Source organism: Haliotis asinina, chromosome 1 (genome assembly GCF_037392515.1).
Source record: "Haliotis asinina isolate JCU_RB_2024 chromosome 1, JCU_Hal_asi_v2, whole genome shotgun sequence".
NCBI lineage: Eukaryota > Metazoa > Mollusca > Gastropoda > Lepetellida > Haliotidae > Haliotis > Haliotis asinina.
The window spans coordinates 53,962,499-53,982,780 of NC_090280.1; the positions used below are offsets into that span (position 1 = coordinate 53,962,499).

General features: G+C 39.5%; 1 protein-coding gene across 1 annotated transcript in view; it reads right to left on the bottom strand.

Annotated features, from left to right (window-relative positions):
* Positions 1-6,175: 6,175 nt before the first annotated feature.
* Positions 6,176-20,282, bottom strand: part of LOC137294001 (two pore channel protein 1-like) — a 37,959-nt gene continuing 23,852 nt past the window's right edge. The window contains exons 17-26 of the mRNA XM_067824916.1: positions 20,168-20,272; positions 17,811-17,882; positions 16,674-16,763; positions 15,471-15,562; positions 14,045-14,091; positions 12,064-12,132; positions 11,563-11,653; positions 10,696-10,817; positions 9,170-9,247; positions 6,176-6,893 (exon numbers count right to left, since the gene is read on the bottom strand). Coding sequence (XP_067681017.1) covers positions 6,744-6,893; positions 9,170-9,247; positions 10,696-10,817; positions 11,563-11,653; positions 12,064-12,132; positions 14,045-14,091; positions 15,471-15,562; positions 16,674-16,763; positions 17,811-17,882; positions 20,168-20,272 — 916 coding nt within the window. The 3' untranslated portion in view covers positions 6,176-6,743. The remainder of the gene's footprint in view (positions 6,894-9,169; positions 9,248-10,695; positions 10,818-11,562; positions 11,654-12,063; positions 12,133-14,044; positions 14,092-15,470; positions 15,563-16,673; positions 16,764-17,810; positions 17,883-20,167; positions 20,273-20,282) is intronic.

Sequence of the window (20,282 nt, forward strand, 5' to 3'; positions counted from 1 at the left end):
GGCAATGTACATTTATCATCAGCTCTCCAATCCAGCATGTTGTCTAAACTGGATTATTTTTAATAGAGAGGAGATACTATACCCACAGTAATCAGTAATGCTGCAGATATTGAGTATGAGGCTGTACCAGTAGTACTAGTACTATAAAGTTATACTAGCACTGAGGTTTGTAGAAAAAATAAAATGTAGGCCTTTGACTATATATTTTAAAATGTGAAATGGTGAAAACAGGGATAAAACATGACTTGAACACCTTTGAATAAAAACAGTACCGTTCCTGACCGAAGATATAATTGCTACAGGTATACAAGACTAGCAATGCAAGTCTTTAACATACAGTGCCACAGCCCTGTACAGATAGTATAATCGACTGCAAAGGTCACATCAAGGTCAAGGTAAATATTGCATAATCATGGGAACATCATGGGGACCTTCTTCTAAGTACACATGTCCAAAATTTCATGCCGCTCATGGTAAAAGAAAAATCAAGTAATGGTCAGAGGTAATTTTAACAAATACTACCATCAAGAGTTTAGACTCACTTTAGCATTCGCTTTATGTTATGCATATATATATATATGTGGTTACATCGAGTTACTTCACTACCTTGAGGAACCAACTGCAAAGCTAATGCAGATGAAATTAATGAGGATCATGCATCAAATTGCTGAATGACATGCAAATATCAAGCATGTTAACAATTGTCTTTCGGTGTAAAAGTTTGTTAAGAAATTGCCAATTTTCACTGAGTTTATGACAATAATCTGTTCAATGTTATGAATTCATTTTACAATGCATCAGGTCATGTGTAAGCAGTACATTTAAACAGTATGAAATATTTTGCAAAATCTAGTTTAGAACAGTTGTCTGAAATAAGTGGGTACAGTTACACTAGTGAGTCTAATCTTTTGATGGGATGTGTAACTGCAATTGGTTGGAATATGTGATAATTCAGATACACTTGCTTCACAGATTCTGAAGCATTGTTTACATTGAATGACCAAGTACAAACAAACAGACTATAACAAGCACTCACATGACTTTTAGTTATGAGAGCTAAACTGATAATATTTAAAACTCTAAATTCATTATCAAAGCAACAAATTTCATTGACTGTATTATATCCATCTTAATGTCTATTAATAAGATAAACAATGGTTTGTCCGCCAACAGGAATGTAATGCCACACAATTTTGATATTCCAGAATTTTCTTTGGTTTGTTTCTTTGGAAGTGTGAACAAAATACTTTTCAAATTCTGGAATGCAAATTCATTTCAAAATTTGAGCCATAAAGGTAAAAAAAATTGCATTTTGACTAGCTGATGTTAGCTATCTGACATTTCATTGGTAGGACAAAACACATCCTGCAGTGGTTCATTCAGGATTTCCTACACAAGGCAAAATATTATTGTGACAGAACACAGATCATTATAAAATGGTAGACATAAACAAGTACATCAAACATATTAAGTTGAAGAACAATGAGAGACAAACATCAAGCATCATCCATAATCCCTCTACACTACATAAAACATGGTAAGAGTACATTCACTGACAATGATATAAAAATAGTTAATATTGCACAGGATATTCTCCTATACTCTGGGGTATACATCCTTGATTATCTCCAGGGAATATGTTGTGATAAATCTCCATTTTACCCTGGATGCATCTACAGCCTAATGATTTTATTACCTCCCTTGGCTGGCTTTTTATCCAATCAGGTCTCGACAATGGGAAGTTAAGCAATCAAATCACAACAAACTTTCACTTCTTAAATTATCTAACTGATTAAACTTGGCATCACAAATGATGCAGAGGTACTCTGAAAGAGGCAGAAGGAGTTCTTGCATATATTTTTTTAAAGTTTCAGACCTGTCAACTTGTCCATATGATTTCCCTTCATCGCTATCTTTGTTGACACTGGCAAGTTCAGTTGTAATGGTGGTTTAGCTGATTGGCTACTGTGAGAATGCAGAGCCAGAAAATTAACATAATACAATTTTCCAGCCAAGCTATATGTGCATCCTGGGTACAGTGGAGATTTATCATAATGCATACCCTGGAGATTATCGAGGATGTGGGGCGTAATGATACAGCGATAACGAGATACAATGTGTATCTGTCATGATATTCTAAAAGGAGACTTATTGACTAAACATTGGTTATGAGACTAGTTGTTAAATGCCACAGTCAGTCTGTGATAATTCTGGACCCGCAACCCAGTCGTTGACATAATGAACATTGATGTACACCATAACACACAATAAATCAAGTCTTCAAGTAACCACTGATGTAGTCGCCTATTTCAGTTTAGAGGCTGGTCTGCCCACTGGCAACTAATCAATGAGCAAGCATCGTACAATCAATTAAGTAAGTGACAATCTTACAACTGGCACTGTCAATATTAAAATATCAATACTATCTTAACAAGCATGACCAAAAAAAGCCATACTATCTAAATACATGTGACATAAATGTAATAAAATAATACAGTATGCACACAAATAAACAGAAAGAAGTTAAGGACAATCTAATTATTCCACATTACTGGGATGCAGAGATGCATAACCCCCTTTTATGGTGAAGTTTATCAACAGACCATTTAGATGTTTATCAACAGACCATTTAAACTTTTATCAATACCATTTAAACTAAAACAATGGTAACACCAATAGAAAATCAGCTGGTCCTGCACTTCTTTCAATAGCATAGTTCAAATACATGTATATACAGAATTTGTTCGCAATACATCAAAGCAAATTTTCTACTAGCATTATATGCAAAGACAAGGAGAGTCCTTTTCTCTTTGCTAAGGGACGACTTTGCAAATTAAATATTGTACATCCACTTTTGAGTATTTGGATATTGCAATGTTAATATTTCAGTGGTAGTGGTGCAAAGAGCACTTAATTAAAGATTCCAAGTTGCATTGAGTGAGTTAGTTTAGTTTTACACTGAACTCAGCAATATTCCAGCTATATGGCAGCGGTCTGTAAATAATCAACTCCAGACAATCCAGCATGATGTCGGGGAGCCTGATCACCCGATCCTGTTTCGTCACCTCTTACAACAAGCTTTGGTTACTGAAGATCAATTCTAAACTGTATCTACAAGGCTCCAAGGCTGAAATTCGGTGAGGGTAAATATGCTCATACAGGATGGGTGCTGAATTTACGAAATGTTTCAAGACAATATGCTAATATATATAGATATCTATATAAATACATTCTTCAAGTCATCAAAAGTTTGATATCATTGAATGGACATCTCCAAACATAAGATAAAGCTACTCAGATCCATGGAAGTCTCACAGTAAATTAGATATTTATACATATATATTTGAAATAACACATTAATGGGCTGGTTACAGGCTGAAATGAGTGTATCGTCAAAGTAGAACAGAGCAAACATCATACGACAGGCAGGTCAAGGTCTCCAAGTTAAAGAGATTTCACCAATAACTACTGTAATTGATATCATTCATGTATAGATTCCCTTGACAACATATAAAATACAAGACAAACCTTTAACATTTGCACTGAAATATGAAAATACTATCATCACTGTTTTCTGTTTGTGTGAGACGACTACTCGGACACCATGTTGGCAGTCCAGTGCATAGTGATAAGCCCTGACCTCATTCATGAGTACTGTATTCACAGACAACACACAGCTAAAATACATAAATGGAAGATGCCTCTTTTTTAGCCAATCAGATGTCAGTTTTCTAAGATGATAATATCATGGCACTACCACCTCGTTTCAGAAATTTCAATTTCAATGATAGTTTGTTTCTTTGTAGTATAATGACACACTTGCAACTTGCAATATTCCTACTAGATGGTGGCTGTTTGTAAATGATCAAGTCAAGACCAGAAACTTCAGTGATCAAGAGCATGAGCATCGATCTACGCAATTGGGGGGCAATGAGATGTGTCAGCTAAGTCAGCAAGCCTGACCACCCAATCTTGTTATCTTACAACAAACATCTGCTACTGAAGAGCAATTGCAATCCGATCATGCATAAAGGAAAAATCTTAATAAAACAATACCAGTCTTAACCTAGAAAATAACAATAGGTTATCAGAGAACAGACTTCAAACATGGTATTCGTAGAGAGTAACAATGCCCTGTTAGAACACATTGTATGATATTTACACAAGTGAACACAAGTTGACCAGATATAAGTCATGAAAATGGGTGATGGGGCAGCGAAGTCGTTGAAGTGTCGCTCTTCACACTGAGACTTGAGTTTAATTCCCCACATGGATACAATGTGTGAAGCCAATTTCTGGTGGCCCTACTGTAATATTGCTGGATGACTGCTTAAAGTGGTGCAAAACCCTACTTGTTCATTCAAAATATTTTGTTTTGAACTAGTTCTCTCAGGGTTATACAATAATAACGTAAAATGAAAAGTAATTAGTCTTCTTACATTTCAACTTGACTGAAAAACAAACCTTGTCATAGTGTGTGATCAACACAGATAGTTGTACCATATATTGTACATTACACACAAATGCAACAAACTGGTTCATTGGTTCAGACATTAGCAAAGTGAGTGAGTGACAGAGTGAGAAAGGTTTTACGTCGCTTTTAGCAATATTCCAGCAATATCATGGCAAGGGACACCAGATATCGGCTTCACACATTGTAGCCATGTGGGGAATTGAACTTGGGCCTTCAGCATGACAAGCATGAACCACAGACATTCTCAGACCTACCTGGGTGTATGTGTTCCTCCAATAGCCATAAAAATTAATACAATTTGTTTGTTGTTTGAATGCCACATCAGCAATTCTCCTGCTATAGAATGGTGGTCTTTAAAATATTAAGTCTGGACCAGACTATCCAGTGACTGATATCATGAACATCAATCTTCAAAATTGGGAAACGATCATCTCTGATGAAACAAAATACTGTCAGGAAATTCAATGTTTTTCATTTGCTGTTGTGTTTTTCAAAATCAGACCTAAACAGAATCTGGAACAATGAACCATGCAGAACACAGTTATTCAGAGTCATAACTGATCAAAGGAAACTATAGATAAGACCAATATTTCACACATACATAGAGAGACTTCACAGCCATTACTTTGCCCAAAGCAACATGTTACTAGTCTCATAACTACAGGTTAATACACAGCCAGTGTTTGCCAAAAGTTCTGCTGCCATCAAGACTTAAACTCCCTCAAATGCCAACAATCACCACTAAAACTTCTACAAATTCCCTCCAAGAACAACATGGTAAATGATAGTAAGAGAACAGAATAAAACTAACAACTGCATGGAAAGCAAGTTATATTCAGTGTTACAGACTGCTTTCATCACATGACATATGTGACATCAGGATATCATTTGACTGTATTAGTGTCATTGGTTGGTTGTTGTTCAAAGCTGCACTCCACAATATTCATCCTATTTGGCAGCATTCTGTAAATATTAATGTCCAGACTAGACAATCCAGCGATCAACAGCATGAGCATCAATCTACACAATTGGGATATGGACTATGTTAACGAAGTAAGCACGCCTGACCACCTGATCCTGTGAGTCACCTCTTACGACAAGCATGGGTTACTGAATAACAATTCTATCAAACAGCTTCACAGGTATATACATATATATAAGCGCCATTAAATGGAGAAAGTATATATTGATTGTAAGTTACAAAATCAGGTATGTGACAATATACATGATGTATATGATGTGCTGATCCAGTAGATAAACAACTAAAACTGGCCATGGACAAGTGATTTATCAGCGAGTTTAAAAAGGAAAATATCATAACTTGCTGATCCCCTGTTTAATACATGGACTCCAGAGAAACTGAGCCAAAGCACAGTTCAAATAAAATTTAGAATTAAAGTTCGGCCATTCATTTATACAGATATTCAGCTAGAACAGGTTTAACTTTAGATTTTAACAAAAAATATGAAAAAATAAAAGAAGTCAAATCCAGTGGACTTGTGCATTCCTACTGAAGTCATATAGATTCACACATAAAGTATTTAAGAAAGTACCATCATGGAAGTATACAGAGGGGAAAAGAAATAAGGGATCACAAGTGTTCCCTTATTCACAGGTTTCTTTACAAGTTATATTACACTAGATTGTCAAAAAAAAAGATTAAAAAAACATAAAAGGACATATATTCTTTCATGTTAACCCTTATTTTTTTCCCTCAGTATATTTCTGTCTCGGACAAAAGTCACCAGATTACCAGACAGATATGTTATGACTCTGGACAGGTTTTTACAGTAGAGATGAACCATCACTAGTTACTAGATACCATCACAGAAAGACAATAGTTACCATGGTTACTGGTTCTATGACATCATCACACAGTGGTTGAACTTCTGGTGGCTGTTACGCCATGAAAATGGCTACTGTAATATTGAGCTACAGTATTTTACAAAAAATGTCCATGACATCCTCACAGAGTTGTTGAACTTCTTGTGGCTATTGTTTAAATCATTTTGTTATGCAAATGGCAACTATTATCTTGAGCTAAAGTATTTTACAACAAATGCCCAAGATACGTATAATTTTTAATACTATACTAACTACAGTAATATAAGTATTTTTGAGTAGGCAATTTGTAACAAAGTTCTGGCTTACAATGACACGTCGTATACATATGTTCACCGGCAATACTGGCATATTGAAACTGGCAGCTGTATTTCATTCAGATATCTACAAGTATGAAAGTATTTCTCATTCCATTCACATCTTCATGTCAGCTTCTGGAGGCGTCTGGATCAAAGTCAAGGTCATCCTCGATGGTGTCTTCGTAGTTCCGAGAGTTGGGGCGACTCAATCTCTGTCTCATCTGTTCCATTTCACAGATTGCCTCCCTCCGCTTGGCCTTCTCTTCCTCTATCCAGGTCTGGGGGGTACAAAGGAACAGCAGTTATTACATGTGGGTGAATGTGCATGGGATGAATGTGCACTTGGCTTTCTCTTCCTCTATCCAGGTCTGGGAGGTACCAAGGAACAGCAGTTATTACATGTGGGTGAATGTGCATGGGATGAATGTGCACTTGGCTTTCTCTTCCACTATCCAGGTCTGGGGTGAACAAAGGAACAGCAGCTATTACATGTGGGTGAATGTGCATGGGATGAATGTGCACTTGGCTTTCTCTTCCACTATCCAGGCCTGGGGGGGCACAAAGGAACAGCAGTTATTACATGTGGGTGAATGTGCATGGGATGAATGTGCACTTGGCTTTCTCTTCCACTATTCAGGCCTGGGGGGTACAAAGGAACAACAGTTATTACATGTGGGTGAATGTGCATGGGATGAATGTGCACTTGGCTTTGTCTTCCTCTATCCAGGTCTGGGGGGTACAAAGGAACAGCAGTTATTACATGTGGGTGAATGTGCATGGGATGAATGTGCACTTGGCCTTCTCTTCCACTATCCAGGTCTGGGGGGCACAAAGGAACAACAGTTATTACATGTGGGTGAATGTGCATGGGATGAATGTGCACTTGGCTTTCTCTTCCACTATCCAGGCCTGGGGGGGGCACAAAGGAACAGCAGTTATTACATGTGGGTGAATGTGCATGGGGTGAATGTGCACTCGGCTTTCTCTTCCACTATCCAGGCCTGGGGGGTACAAAGGAACAACAGTTATTACATATGGGTGAATGTGCATGGGATGAATGTGCACTCGGCTTTGTCTTCCTCTATCCAGGTCTGGGGGGGTACAAAGGAACAGCAGTTATTACATGTGGGTGAATGTGCATGGGATGAATGTGCACTTGGCCTTCCCTTCCTCTATCCAGGTCTGGGGGGTACAAAGGAACAACAGTTATTACATGTGGGTGAATGTGCATGGGATGAATGTGCACTCAGCTTTGTCTTCCTCTATCCAGGTCTGGGGGGCACAAAGGAACAGCAGTTATTACATGTGGGTGAATGTGCATGGGATGAATGTGCACTCGGCTTTGTCTTCCTCTATCCAGGTCTGGGGGGTACAAAGGAACAGCAGTTATTACATGTGGGTGAATGTGCATGGGATGAATGTGCACTTGGCCTTCCCTTCCTCTATCCAGGTCTGGGGGGTACAAAGGAACAACAGTTATTACATGTGGGTGAATGTGCATGGGATGAATGTGCACTTGGCCTTCTCTTCCACTATCCAGGCCTGGGGGGCACAAAGGAACAGCAGTTATTACATGTGGGTGAATGTGCATGGGATGAATGTGCACTCAGCTTTGTCTTCCTCTATCCAGGTCTGGGGGGCACAAAGGAACAGCAGTTATTACATGTGGGTGAATGTGCATGGGATGAATGTGCACTTGGCCTTCTCTTCCACTATCCAGGTCTGGGGGGCACAGAGGAACAGCAGTTATTACATGTGGGTGAATGTGCATGGGATGAATGTGCACTTGGCTTTCTCTTCCTCTATCCAGGCCTGGGGGGCACAAAGGAACAGCAGTTATTACATGTGGGTGAATGTGCATGGGATGAATGTGCACTTGACTTTCTCTTCCTCTATCCAGGTCTGGGGGGTACAAGGGGAACACCAGCTAGTACATAAGTATGTGTGTGTGGTGGTGGGGGTTGTGTGGTCAGGTAACAAAATATGCACTTGGGCTTCTCTTCCTCAATCCAGGAGAATAGCAAGTAGCAGAATGTATGGGTGGACATGTTTGGGATGATAGTGCACTTGGGTTCGTCCATCCAAGTTGGGGACCCGTGAAGGTCCTGGGGTAGAACAGGCCTTCAGCAACTCATGCTTGCCATAAAAGGCGAAAATGCTTGTCGTAAGAGGCGACTAACGGGACTGGGTGGTCAGGCTCGCTGACTTTGTTGACACATGTCATCAGTTCCCAATTACACATATCAATGCTCATGTTGTTAATCACTGGATTGTCTGGTCCTGATTAGATTATTTACAGACCACCACCATATAGCTGGAATATTGCTGGCGTAAAACTAAACTCACTCACTCACCCAAGTTGGGGGACAGGGGATGCACCTAGAATGTATGTGGCATGTGGTGTGAAGTGGGCATGAGAGATGTTGTGGGGCGTGCTCTGTGTGGTGGTTGGATGGGTGTGAGGCATGGGGTGGTGTGGTTGGTGAGTGGTAGTGTGTACAGTGCAGAGTGCTACAGTGCAGTGACCTGGATGAGAACAGCAAGGTCCACTCACCTGCAGCTCGTCTGAGTACATCCTGAGACTGAAGTCCTCCTTGCTTCGGAATCTCTCACCACGGTACACATACGGCATCTACGACAATCATCATCATCATCATCATCATCATCATCACGTCTAGTTTGAGGACCAAGAATTGAGCTGTCATAGCCTTAGTAGAAAGGATCAAGTCCAAGATAAAATACCATAAGCAGAAGCACATAGGAACATTTAAACACAGGCCTTACTCATTATTATAACGTCTCTATGCATCCAAACTGGAATCCAAGGTAGATGTGTTGTTTCACACATGATGAGTGAGAATACCAGATGACTTTCATGGCCTACTTTTTCAAAGCTCTCTTATCGCTAAGACAGTCATAAGTTAATGTTAATGTATGGCACTTACTACTATCTTAACGTTGAAAGAGCTTCGAAAATCTAGACTCAGTTTCGTAAGGACAGCTGCCGAATGCAGTAACACTAGAAGCAAGAGTGGACAAAATTAAAAGAAAGTTGGGGACAAATGTTCCAGCAAATTTACAGCAATATTCCAGGGATATCATGACAACAATGGACTCCAGACATAGGTTTATAGTGTTTCCTCCAGACCACAAAGCGGGCAGGGTAAAGTTTCTACAGAAAAGGGCATCCTAGTTTGAAAAAGGCACAAACCACAATAAAAACCAAAACAAAATGACCAGATTGAGCCTCATGTATTATTAACCTACAGTCTCCTTTGCTTTTTTCTCAGGAAGCTTTTCACAACAGCTTCCAAGTCGTTGTCATTGTGGCTGTCAGTGTTTAGGCTGATCAAAGATGCTTGTCACAGTTGCTGACTTTCAGTCTGTGCCCGAGCTCCACCACAACTAGCAAGTACCGGGCAGGGCGCAGTAAAAAAGGGCAGGGCGCCATAAGAAAAGGGCAGGGCGCAGTAAAAAAGGGCAGGGCGCCATAAGAAAAGGGCAGGGCGCAGCGCCCTTCTAAAACGCTCTCGAGGAAACATTAGTTTACAACTAGTACCACAGGGGGAATCAAACTCTGTTCCACAGTGCATCGGGTGAACACTTTATTCATCAGGTTACCATGCCACCTTGTCACATGCCTTTATTTACTGTAATACGAATGATAAACACTTCTGGTATCAGACATGAATGAATAAACGCTTTAACCACAAGGCCATCCCATTGACTTTGTAAAGACTACTGGTAATATATAGTCACCATGACGATCTATGACTGACATTTCCTTGTGAAAACGTCACATGCCTCCTTATACCTTAACATAAATGGCAGGATGGGGCAACCTAGAGGTTAAAGTGTTCACTTATCATGCCAAAGATCCAGGTTCGATTCCACACATGGGTGCAATGTCTGAAACCCAATTTTGGTGTCCCCCTCCATGATATTGCTGAAATATTGCTAAAATCATTGTAAAACTTACCTCAACCACTTTAATCTACGCACTTCCAATCAAATGGCATCAGCTTTATGAAAAGTACTTTGGTAACATATATTCACCATGGTGATCTATGACTGACGTACCTGTGATCCCTCAAGATTAGCTGTGGTGGATATGTGAGCACCGGTCAGCCATGCGTGTGGCCGTTCACACATGTCCCTCTCCTCCTCGGACATGGAGATCTCCACATTGTACAAACCATGATCTGGAACAGAGCATGATGCATGAGAGCAGTTTTTTTCATATAGAGCTGTCACACATACTGAAAAATGTCACCTTTAAACTCTGGTGGGACATAATTTTTCTACTCCCATGTAGTAGTTCACCTAGATAAATAGCTCACCTGGATAAGTATTCCACAGTACAAAATACACAGCTGTTAACGTAATTTAAACAAAAAACATGCTCGAGATTTTTAGGACTAATACAAATTAAACAAAAAGTCATGAGAAAGAGAACATTCAAGAAAGTCTAAGCTGACAAGAATGCCTCACTCTGTTCAGATTTGTCGTCGCAGTGTAGAAGATGCTTACAGTCCCAAGTGTGTTTTTTTTGGTTAAGTTAAACCAGTTTTCAGAACACGTGAAAAACCTAAAAACGAGTGTTGACCCAACTGCTAACTGAGGACGCCCCAATTTAACTGCATTTTGAACACAAAAACATTGTCTGAATGACAACAAACACATTCCTGCTTATAGTGACCATCTCATACATATTTTGGGCCTTTCACCCCTTGAGTATGTGGACACATTTGGTGAAAATTTTATGTTTAAAAAACAACAACAACAATCTATCTCCAAAATTTCAAAGTTGCAATTTTGATTATTGGAATATATACGGTCCACAAAATTGAAGTTTAACTTGAATTTGTCTAATCTTTTGGAAATTGAAAAGGTCCTTGACTTTGATAACAGATCACTTTCAATACAAGTGACTCAAACATGCTGTACCTTCAATGTCATCCACATCCATTGTACGCCGATAGTTGATACGAAACAGGAACGATTCCAACACAAAGGCCACTACGATATTCATAACAACCTGCAAGGGAGATAACTCATAATTTCATACTTCATTTCAACGCCAAATACATTCATTGGCTGGAGATGGATGAAATTTGTGATGAATTAAGGAAAGCCAGATAAGGATGCCATTCTGGAATAACCTGCGATGATCAGAATTGGTCTTCAGTAACCCATGTTTGTCGAAAGAGGAGGCTAATGGCATTGGATGGTCATTCTGACCATGTTGACACATGTCATTGTATCCAGATTGCGTAAATTAATGCTCATGATGTTGATCATTGGATTGTTTGGTGCAGACTTGATTATTACAGACTGCCACCATGTAGCAGGAATATTCCTGAGTGTGGCACTAAACCACAAATAAACAAACATCCATGAAAGGTAGTCTGTGTACTGCACAAACCTGCCTTTCGCAAGCACACTCACCATCATGACGATGTAGAACAGCATGAAGTAGATCCTAGTCCACTCACTCATGCCCTGTGCATATCCCTCCTACAACAGAACCATGCCATGATGAAACATGAACATCCAACAAACAAGATGACGGTCACCAGGTATACATAAAAAGATCCAAGCAAGGCAAAATGATGTCAGTCTGAACACCTTAACTTTTCTCTGCCTACTGTGGTCCATCATGTGCACAGAACATAAACTGACTTCAGATTTGTGTTTTTGACATTGAACAGCTCACTGGAAACAGCATGCCCAATTCTGATCACTGTCTGAAATACCTGTCATAAACAATCTAGATGATAGATGTTTGGTTTCTTGTTTTGTGCTGGTTCCCTCAAACTTTGGTCATTAGGCCATGTTAGCAAGTGAATATAATAACAAAGCTCAATTTATTTAATGTAGAAAATATACCACATAACCTAGAAACATAAAATAACAAACTGCAACAATAATACCATTATCTAAAGCAAAGAGTTATAAAAATGCGACATTTGGACAAACAGGAAATATGATTTTTTTCACATTATGTTTTATTCCTTGATGTCAAGTGGAACTGCTTCAATGCCAAATGTGCCAAAGACACAACTAAAAACTTGAAACAATCACCAAAAACACCATATCATACTGCCTGAGGAAAGGCAAGTATGACTTCATGCTGCTTTTAGCAATATTCCAGCAATATCACAAAGGGGACACCAGAAATGGGCTTCAAAGATTGTACCCATGCGAAGAATCGAACCTGGATCTTCGGCATGACGAGCAAATGCTTTAACCACACAAGGCTAGCCCACCTGCCTAAGATCAGAGGCTACCCATTACTGTATCCATTTGGAATAACGTGACCAGCCACAGCATCACTTACCAGACGGGGATGATGAAAGTCTGAATGAGTTACATTCTAAAAGTGTATCCATGAAAGGTTAATGCAAGGTATTTCTAACAACAACTACAAGCTGTACAACTGATTGAGGCAAATTGTCATCTGTCTCCCTGATCAGTGGGATAAACATAAACATCTGAAACAGTAATACTTTCAACAGCCATTACAATATACAATATACAATATATACATATGCCCTTCTACTAGACATTCCAGAATGATCTCTTATTCATTGTTCAAAACTGGAATACAGAACTTGAATTTCCCAGTACATCCTTCATATCTCTGATAAGTCAGCACTATACCCTGGATGCATCTATGGCTTGACCTGACAGTTTTATTGACTCCCGTGACTGGATTTTTATCCAGTTAGGGCCCACTTGCACAAAACTATCTTAGCACTATGACTATGTTAAGACTATTTTAATGAATGGGAATCGCAATCATTGTAGCACAAAAATCGCTTTGTGTAAGTAAGCCCAGGTGTCTATGCTGGGAAGTTGAGTGTACCAATCACAACTCAAATTACCTAATTAAACTTGGCAACACAGATGATGTGGAGGTTCTCTGAAAGAGCCAGAAGGAGTTCTTGCATATGTATTTATTTTTTACAGTTTTGGACCTGTCAATTTTTCTGTATGATTTCCCCCAAAACTGGAGTCGTACTGCAAACAAACCTTCAAATATTCGGATGCTACCTTTGCTGACACTAGCAAGCTTGGCTAAAACGGCAGCTTAGCTGACTGGCTACTGTGTGAATGCGTGTCAGCAATGGGAGGTAATAAAATTATCTGGCCAAGGCCTAGATACATGTAGGGCATAGTGGAGATTTATCGGAACACATTGCTGAAAACTCAGGCAAGCTGTTTATGAATCTGTATACTAGCAAATGTCCATTCCTTGGGTGTCAAGGTTTTGGATGATCAAAGATCACAACACGCTGTTCAGACTTCGTCTGTCATGTGGTTGTCCAAAGGTCTTTGATTTTATGGAAGCAAGAACTACAATCTGACAGTTAATGCATGAATGATTAATCAGATTACCAAACTACAACATATATAATGAACTCACCATTATAATGAACCAGTTATTGACAACTGTCAGTTCAAACAAGGTCACTGAAAGAGAATTGAAACAAATTCAAAGACACTTCAAATATGAGATACACAAATGTTTCAATTCAATATGCAACAAATAATTAAAGCCATGATCAAACGCTCCATTGCAGTAATTGATTCAATTTGTCTTCATCAGCCAAACAGGGAGTTGAAAAGAGTCTCTTGAACAGATTTTAGTTATATCACTGCATGCATGCCAAATAAATATCAAGAAACATGGATTTGCAGCTTGATGAAATAATTTTTGCATGAATTGTAATTAGGGCAAATCTTCAATTCCAGCATAATGAGTTGATTTCAATATGACTCTGGATGTTTGATTAACTCATTCAACCAACTGAGAGAGTATTTTTTTACAATGCTTTCAGCAATATTCAAGCAATATCAGGGCAGGTGACACCAGAAAGGGGCTTCACACATTGCACCCATGTGGGGAATCAAACCTGGGTCTTCAGCATGATGAATGAATGCTTTAACCACTAGACTACCCCACTGCCCCTTCAACCACTGAAACTGATATAGAGTAGTGTCGAAAAAAAAACCACAACTGTTTTTGGCTGTTTCTATGTATCCTTGTGTCAGGATTAAACAAACGCAAACCCACTTAAGCCTAACTGGGCATTCAGAGGGATGTGTAATAGGATATCAAGAAAAGCATGTTTACTCGTAAAATCGCACAAAACTTAGAAAACGACTAGCTGCTGAAACCAAAAAATCAGACTATAGATGGCAGTTAGCTTGCACAGCCAGGTATGATGACTGGACCATTGACTCACCTGGCATGGAATGCAAGTGCTCCTGACAGACAAAAAGGGTAATCTCAAAGATATTTTATGTCTGTCAGTATGTGTTGAATATGTCTTGTCTGTTGATTAACATCTTCCATGTGTTTTTTTCATAAAAGTTATGGTGAGATAAGTTACTTGAAAAAAATACATTGCCCATTTCTGCACTAATCTCTAGTCAGTAAGGTCCCTTTTCTACATTCCCTATCTACCTACTACTTAGAATGTAGTTAGAATGAACATTGTTTATCAGATATTTCACACTTTCACAAATTAACTACTTAAATTGTAGATATAAAAAAAAAAAGTTGTTTTTTTTCTATTTTCGACATTTCTTTAGTGAGTTTATTCCTCTTTCCTTTGATAGTTGTCTAGAGCCACATTCTGCCATATTCTGCAACATGACCAAAGTCAGGGGAATGGTTTAGTGAGCAACAACCCATGACACTGCATACCATGACACACATTCAAAAGAACCGTAGGATTCTTATCACCCCATCAAGTCATCTCCTACATCCATATGGAAACTGTGAGTTGTAGGGTGTCCAGCATGTACATAAGTGTCTACAGGTGCTATTCACCCAGTTGTCTCACCTCCAGATCTGAGAATGTTGTCAAAGTTGTTCAAATAGTAGCCCTGTTGGTTCTTGCTGTCGAAGCGGTAGTAATCAGCCATACTGGTGTTCCTGGGACAACCAACATCAAGTGAGTTGTGAGCAGACGTTGCATGACATATAACAGGCAGACCAGAGAACTGTTTGGCTTTGTGTTTTGTGCTTGTTCCTTCAAACTTTGGTCATTAGGCCATGTCAGCAAGTGAATATAATAACAAACTTGCAATGGGGATTGCAGACTATTTGTTTTTTAAGAGTTAAGATTGAAAATTCCTGGTTACATTAATTTCATAATTAACAAGAAGGCAAAGTCATCAGTATCCCCTGCAATGGCAAAATAATCTTTATGAGTATGTCTACCAGTTATTATGATATCAAATGTTTGGTGTGTATTTGGGAGGAGAGTATTGAAAAGTTCTGCTTCAGAAAGGAAAGGAAGACTACAACCAAATTCAGTTATAGCCAAACTTGTTGGAATGGATGCACAATAAACATGTTATTCCGAAATCCAAAAGTACCAACAGGTACCAGCACACCACCTGACCTATCTTTCTGTCAAGTTTGGTTAAGAAATAGTGAACAGTTTTAAAGTTCTGCTCCGGAAAAAAGCACACCCACCAAAGTTGAGCTCGTTGCCGTGGAAATGCAAAAAATATTTTATTCAGAAACTAACACTGCTAAAAGGCACTGGTACATCACCAGATTTATCTAAGTGCCAAGTTTGATGAAGAAATAGTGAAATAGTGTTTTGGTCTGGAAAAGATGAATATTCACGGATGCACTCATGCATGCATGGACAGACAGATAGAGCGCATTTTAATACACCACCACCAACCCACCCCCAAAAAGTGTTGCAGAGGATAATTAAAGCAGAAAATTAATTATATTCCTAGATTGGAACAATATGTCTACCATGGATCTGTGTATCTCAGCTAGTAGGAGGGATGCAGGAGGGGTACGAGAGGGGGAGAAAGCAGTTTCTGATTGGCATCAGAGCATAATGAAGTAAACAACTGAAGTGATTCTGATTCTGTAATCATAGTGATATTCCAAGATGCCAAGGGAAGTAACTCAGCATATCAACATGCCTGACTAACACAGGAACAACTGTTCCTTCTGATGAAGATGATAATAGAACACAACACTCAGCGAAGTATTATGGAACAATGGTTGACAGACTCACTTGCAACAGTTCCTCAGGTCGACATTGAGGAACATTTCCATTCCAATGACAGCGAAGAAATAATAGACCATGATGATCACCACAGCCAAACTGGAACACAACAACAATCACGTCTCTTTACCATGGTCCACAGACTTAATGACCTTTCATTGCTTGAATGACGTCTATACTGCACTTGGTATAACGCTCACTGTACAACAGTTGTCTGGAAATACGTCTTGAGCATTGATTGACATATGAGCATTGATCCATGCAACTGGGATACGTGAAATCCATTCCACCAAGTTAGTCTGCCTGAACCAGAGGTACCAACTCTAAGTCAGCCCAATTAGTATTTTGGTCAAAAACTGATGCAAACGAAAAAGCCCTAAATAAGTATTTACTTTTCCAAATAACTTTCGTACTTAACAAAAATAAATAGATATTCTAAGAGCTTGTTACTAACACTGTTCTCACCGAAATCAGTCTTGAATATCCACACATTGACAATAAATAAACTATGGTTGAAATTTTTCGTGTGTAGTACATATGCTATTTGACAATTTAATCTAATGGTTTCTTTTACTGCTATTGTAGTTGTGTAGTTTTTGCTCTTATTTTTCATAAAAAATACGGAATCCATAAATTTGTATGGGTTGGCATCTCTGCTAAACCTCACATACTTTAATTGTCCCTTATAATTTAGAAATACTCACAGTTACTAGCAAAACGAAATGAAGGTAAGGTGAAATGCGGTTTAATGTCGTGCTTGAGAATGTTTCACTCATACGAAGATGTGGCATGCACATATATGTGTGGCTGCTTGTACTAGCTCTGAGTTGAGCTGTCATTGAGATACCATGCCACAGTTAAGTGTGACTAACCCAATCAGAAACATTATACTGACTCCGAGCCGACGATTGCGTGGTCCAATTAGTGCCCAGTGCCAGGCAGGGACAAACAAGTACCATATTTTTATCTGTTTTGGTATGATGCGGACAGGATTGAACAGTGTACTTTAACACGGGTTGGCTCAATTCCGGTACCTCTAGGCATGCTGCATTACGAGCGTGGTGCCTTTGCTCATTCACCATGCCCATTATTGATTATCTGTAATCACAATTATATAAGTACTTAAACATTACAAAAGTAGTTTACCTTGTCAGCCGCGAGAACAGCACAAACAGTGTGCCCAGCACATCTCTGTAGCGTCTCTTGATTTTAAATAACCTGAGGTGAGGAACAAAATGTTAATAATACATTGATCATTTCACTTGAAACATGATTAAACAAATTCTAGCAGACCTTCTACATATTTTCCACATTACAACTGAAGTGTGTTAATTGTTTGTTTTTCATTTTATAGTTCAGTGTAGCTTGTTAATGAAAATAATGGACTTTTCTTGAGAAGAAAATTCATCATAATGGCATTGTTTCCAAGGGAGACTCATTTCAATAGCATTGTTTCCAGAGGGGATGTATGTGTAGTCATGTGTGTGATTTATGTGGAGCCAGGAGTGTGATATGTATATATGGGGACCATGTGTGTGATGCATGGGAGCCATGTGTGTGATGTTGGTGGAGCCATATGTGTGATGTAGGTGGAACAATGTGCGTGATGCATGTGGACCATGTGTGTGATGTAGGTGGAGCCATGTGTGTGATGTTGGTGGCGCCATCTGTGTGATGTAGGTGGAACAATGTGCGTGATGCATGTGGACCATGTGTGTGATGTAGGTGGAGCCATGTGTGTGATGTAGGTGGCGCCATCTGTGTGATGTAGGTGGAACAATGTGTGTGATGCATGTGGACCATGTGTGTGATGTAGGTGGAGCCATGTGTGTGATGTAGGTGGAGCCATGTGTGTGATGTTGGTGGCGCCATCTGTGTGATGTAGGTGGAACAATGTGCGTGATGCATGTGGACCATGTGTGTGATGTAGGTGGAGCCATGTGTGTGATGTTGGTGGCGCCATCTGTGTGATGTAGGTGGAGCCATGTGTGTGATGTTGGTGGAGCCATGTGTGTGATGTTGGTGGCGCCATCTGTGTGATGTAGGTGGAACAATGTGCGTGATGCATGTGGACCATGTGTGTGATGTAGGTGGAGCCATGTGTGTGATGCATGGGAGCCATCTGTGTGATGTAGGTGGAGCCATGTGTGTGATGCATGTGGACCATGTGTGTGATGCATGGGAGCTATGTGTGTGATGTATGTGCAGCCATCTGTGTGACATAGGTGGAGCCATGTGTGTGATGTATGTGCAGCCATGTGTGATGCATTTGCAGTGTTTATTCTAGGACGCGCGATTGCTCAATGCGCGCTAATAATGATCAAATCGCGCCTCATAAAAACAACAGTGCGTGAACTGTCGCTCATAGTAATTTGCTCCCTAACTACCTTTCAAAAAACATACGAAAAAAGCTGTATATTGAGAAGGAATGACTTTTTAAATCAGAGTCGGCCACAGAGTCAAGTTCGAGTGACAACATGTAAACATAACAGAGTAACCTCCCTTGGCTAAAATCACTATCGCCACTGGGGAAACGAAATTCCATTCATATCAGTATGAAGATAGACCACATTTTTCGATGAAGTTATGGTTTGATTAATTAATTAATTGACAACATTAGACTATTAACTCTAAACATAGTGCTTGTGTACAGTACTTGCAAAACACAGTTTTGTTGATCTTTTTTAGAACATCAGTTCGTTTTAGCGTCATTTTCGAAATCAGACAATATTATCACTTGAAGTTGCAGACGACAAATGAATAAAAAATTCTTATTTACAACGGGTTGTGGCAATTTGGCGTGTATAATGTCATGCAAAAGAATGAAAATAACTGATTTTTTTGCACAAAATACCACTCAGAAAGCAACAGTGTCAGCCACGTCTCCCCTGACCGATATGTCTGTTAAGGAGACGTTTGAATCGAAAGGCGAGCAAAACCCCGAGACTGACCCCCGTTCCTCTGACTCTAAAAAAACCCAAACCAAGTGTTTTTTAATAAAAAAATGGTTGCAAGAATGGAAATGGCTCTCTCAAAATGACCTTGGTGCTATGATATGTGACCATTGTAGCCAAAATAAAATGAGCAATAGTTTCACTGGTGGTAGTTACTTTCGTACATCCACTGTATTTTGAAAGATGGTAATACAGGTATTCCCCCCTACATTTCTCAAATTCCCCCTCCTTTTTTTGTAAGGGGGCAACAAATTCCCCCTAGATTTTCAGTTCCATGTGTGATGTAAGTGGAGCCATGTGTGTGATGCATGGGAGCCATGTGTGTGATGTATGTGGAGACATCTGTGTGACATAGGTGGAGCTATGTGTGTGACGTATGTGGAGCCATGCGTGATGCATGTGGAACAATGTGTGATGTAGGTGGAGGCATTTGTGTGATGCATGTGGAGCCATGTGTGTCTTATATGGAGCCATGTGTGTGATGTAGGTGGAGCCATGTGTGTGATGTGTGTAGGAGTCATTTGTGTTGCTACAGAGAATGTTCTGTACCTGAGCAATCTGAAAGGACGGAGTACAATGATATAGTAGAAGCTGTCATCCAGGATCTCAAGCAGCACTCCTATGACACTGATGACAGTCACCAGGAAGTCAAACCTAGCAACAC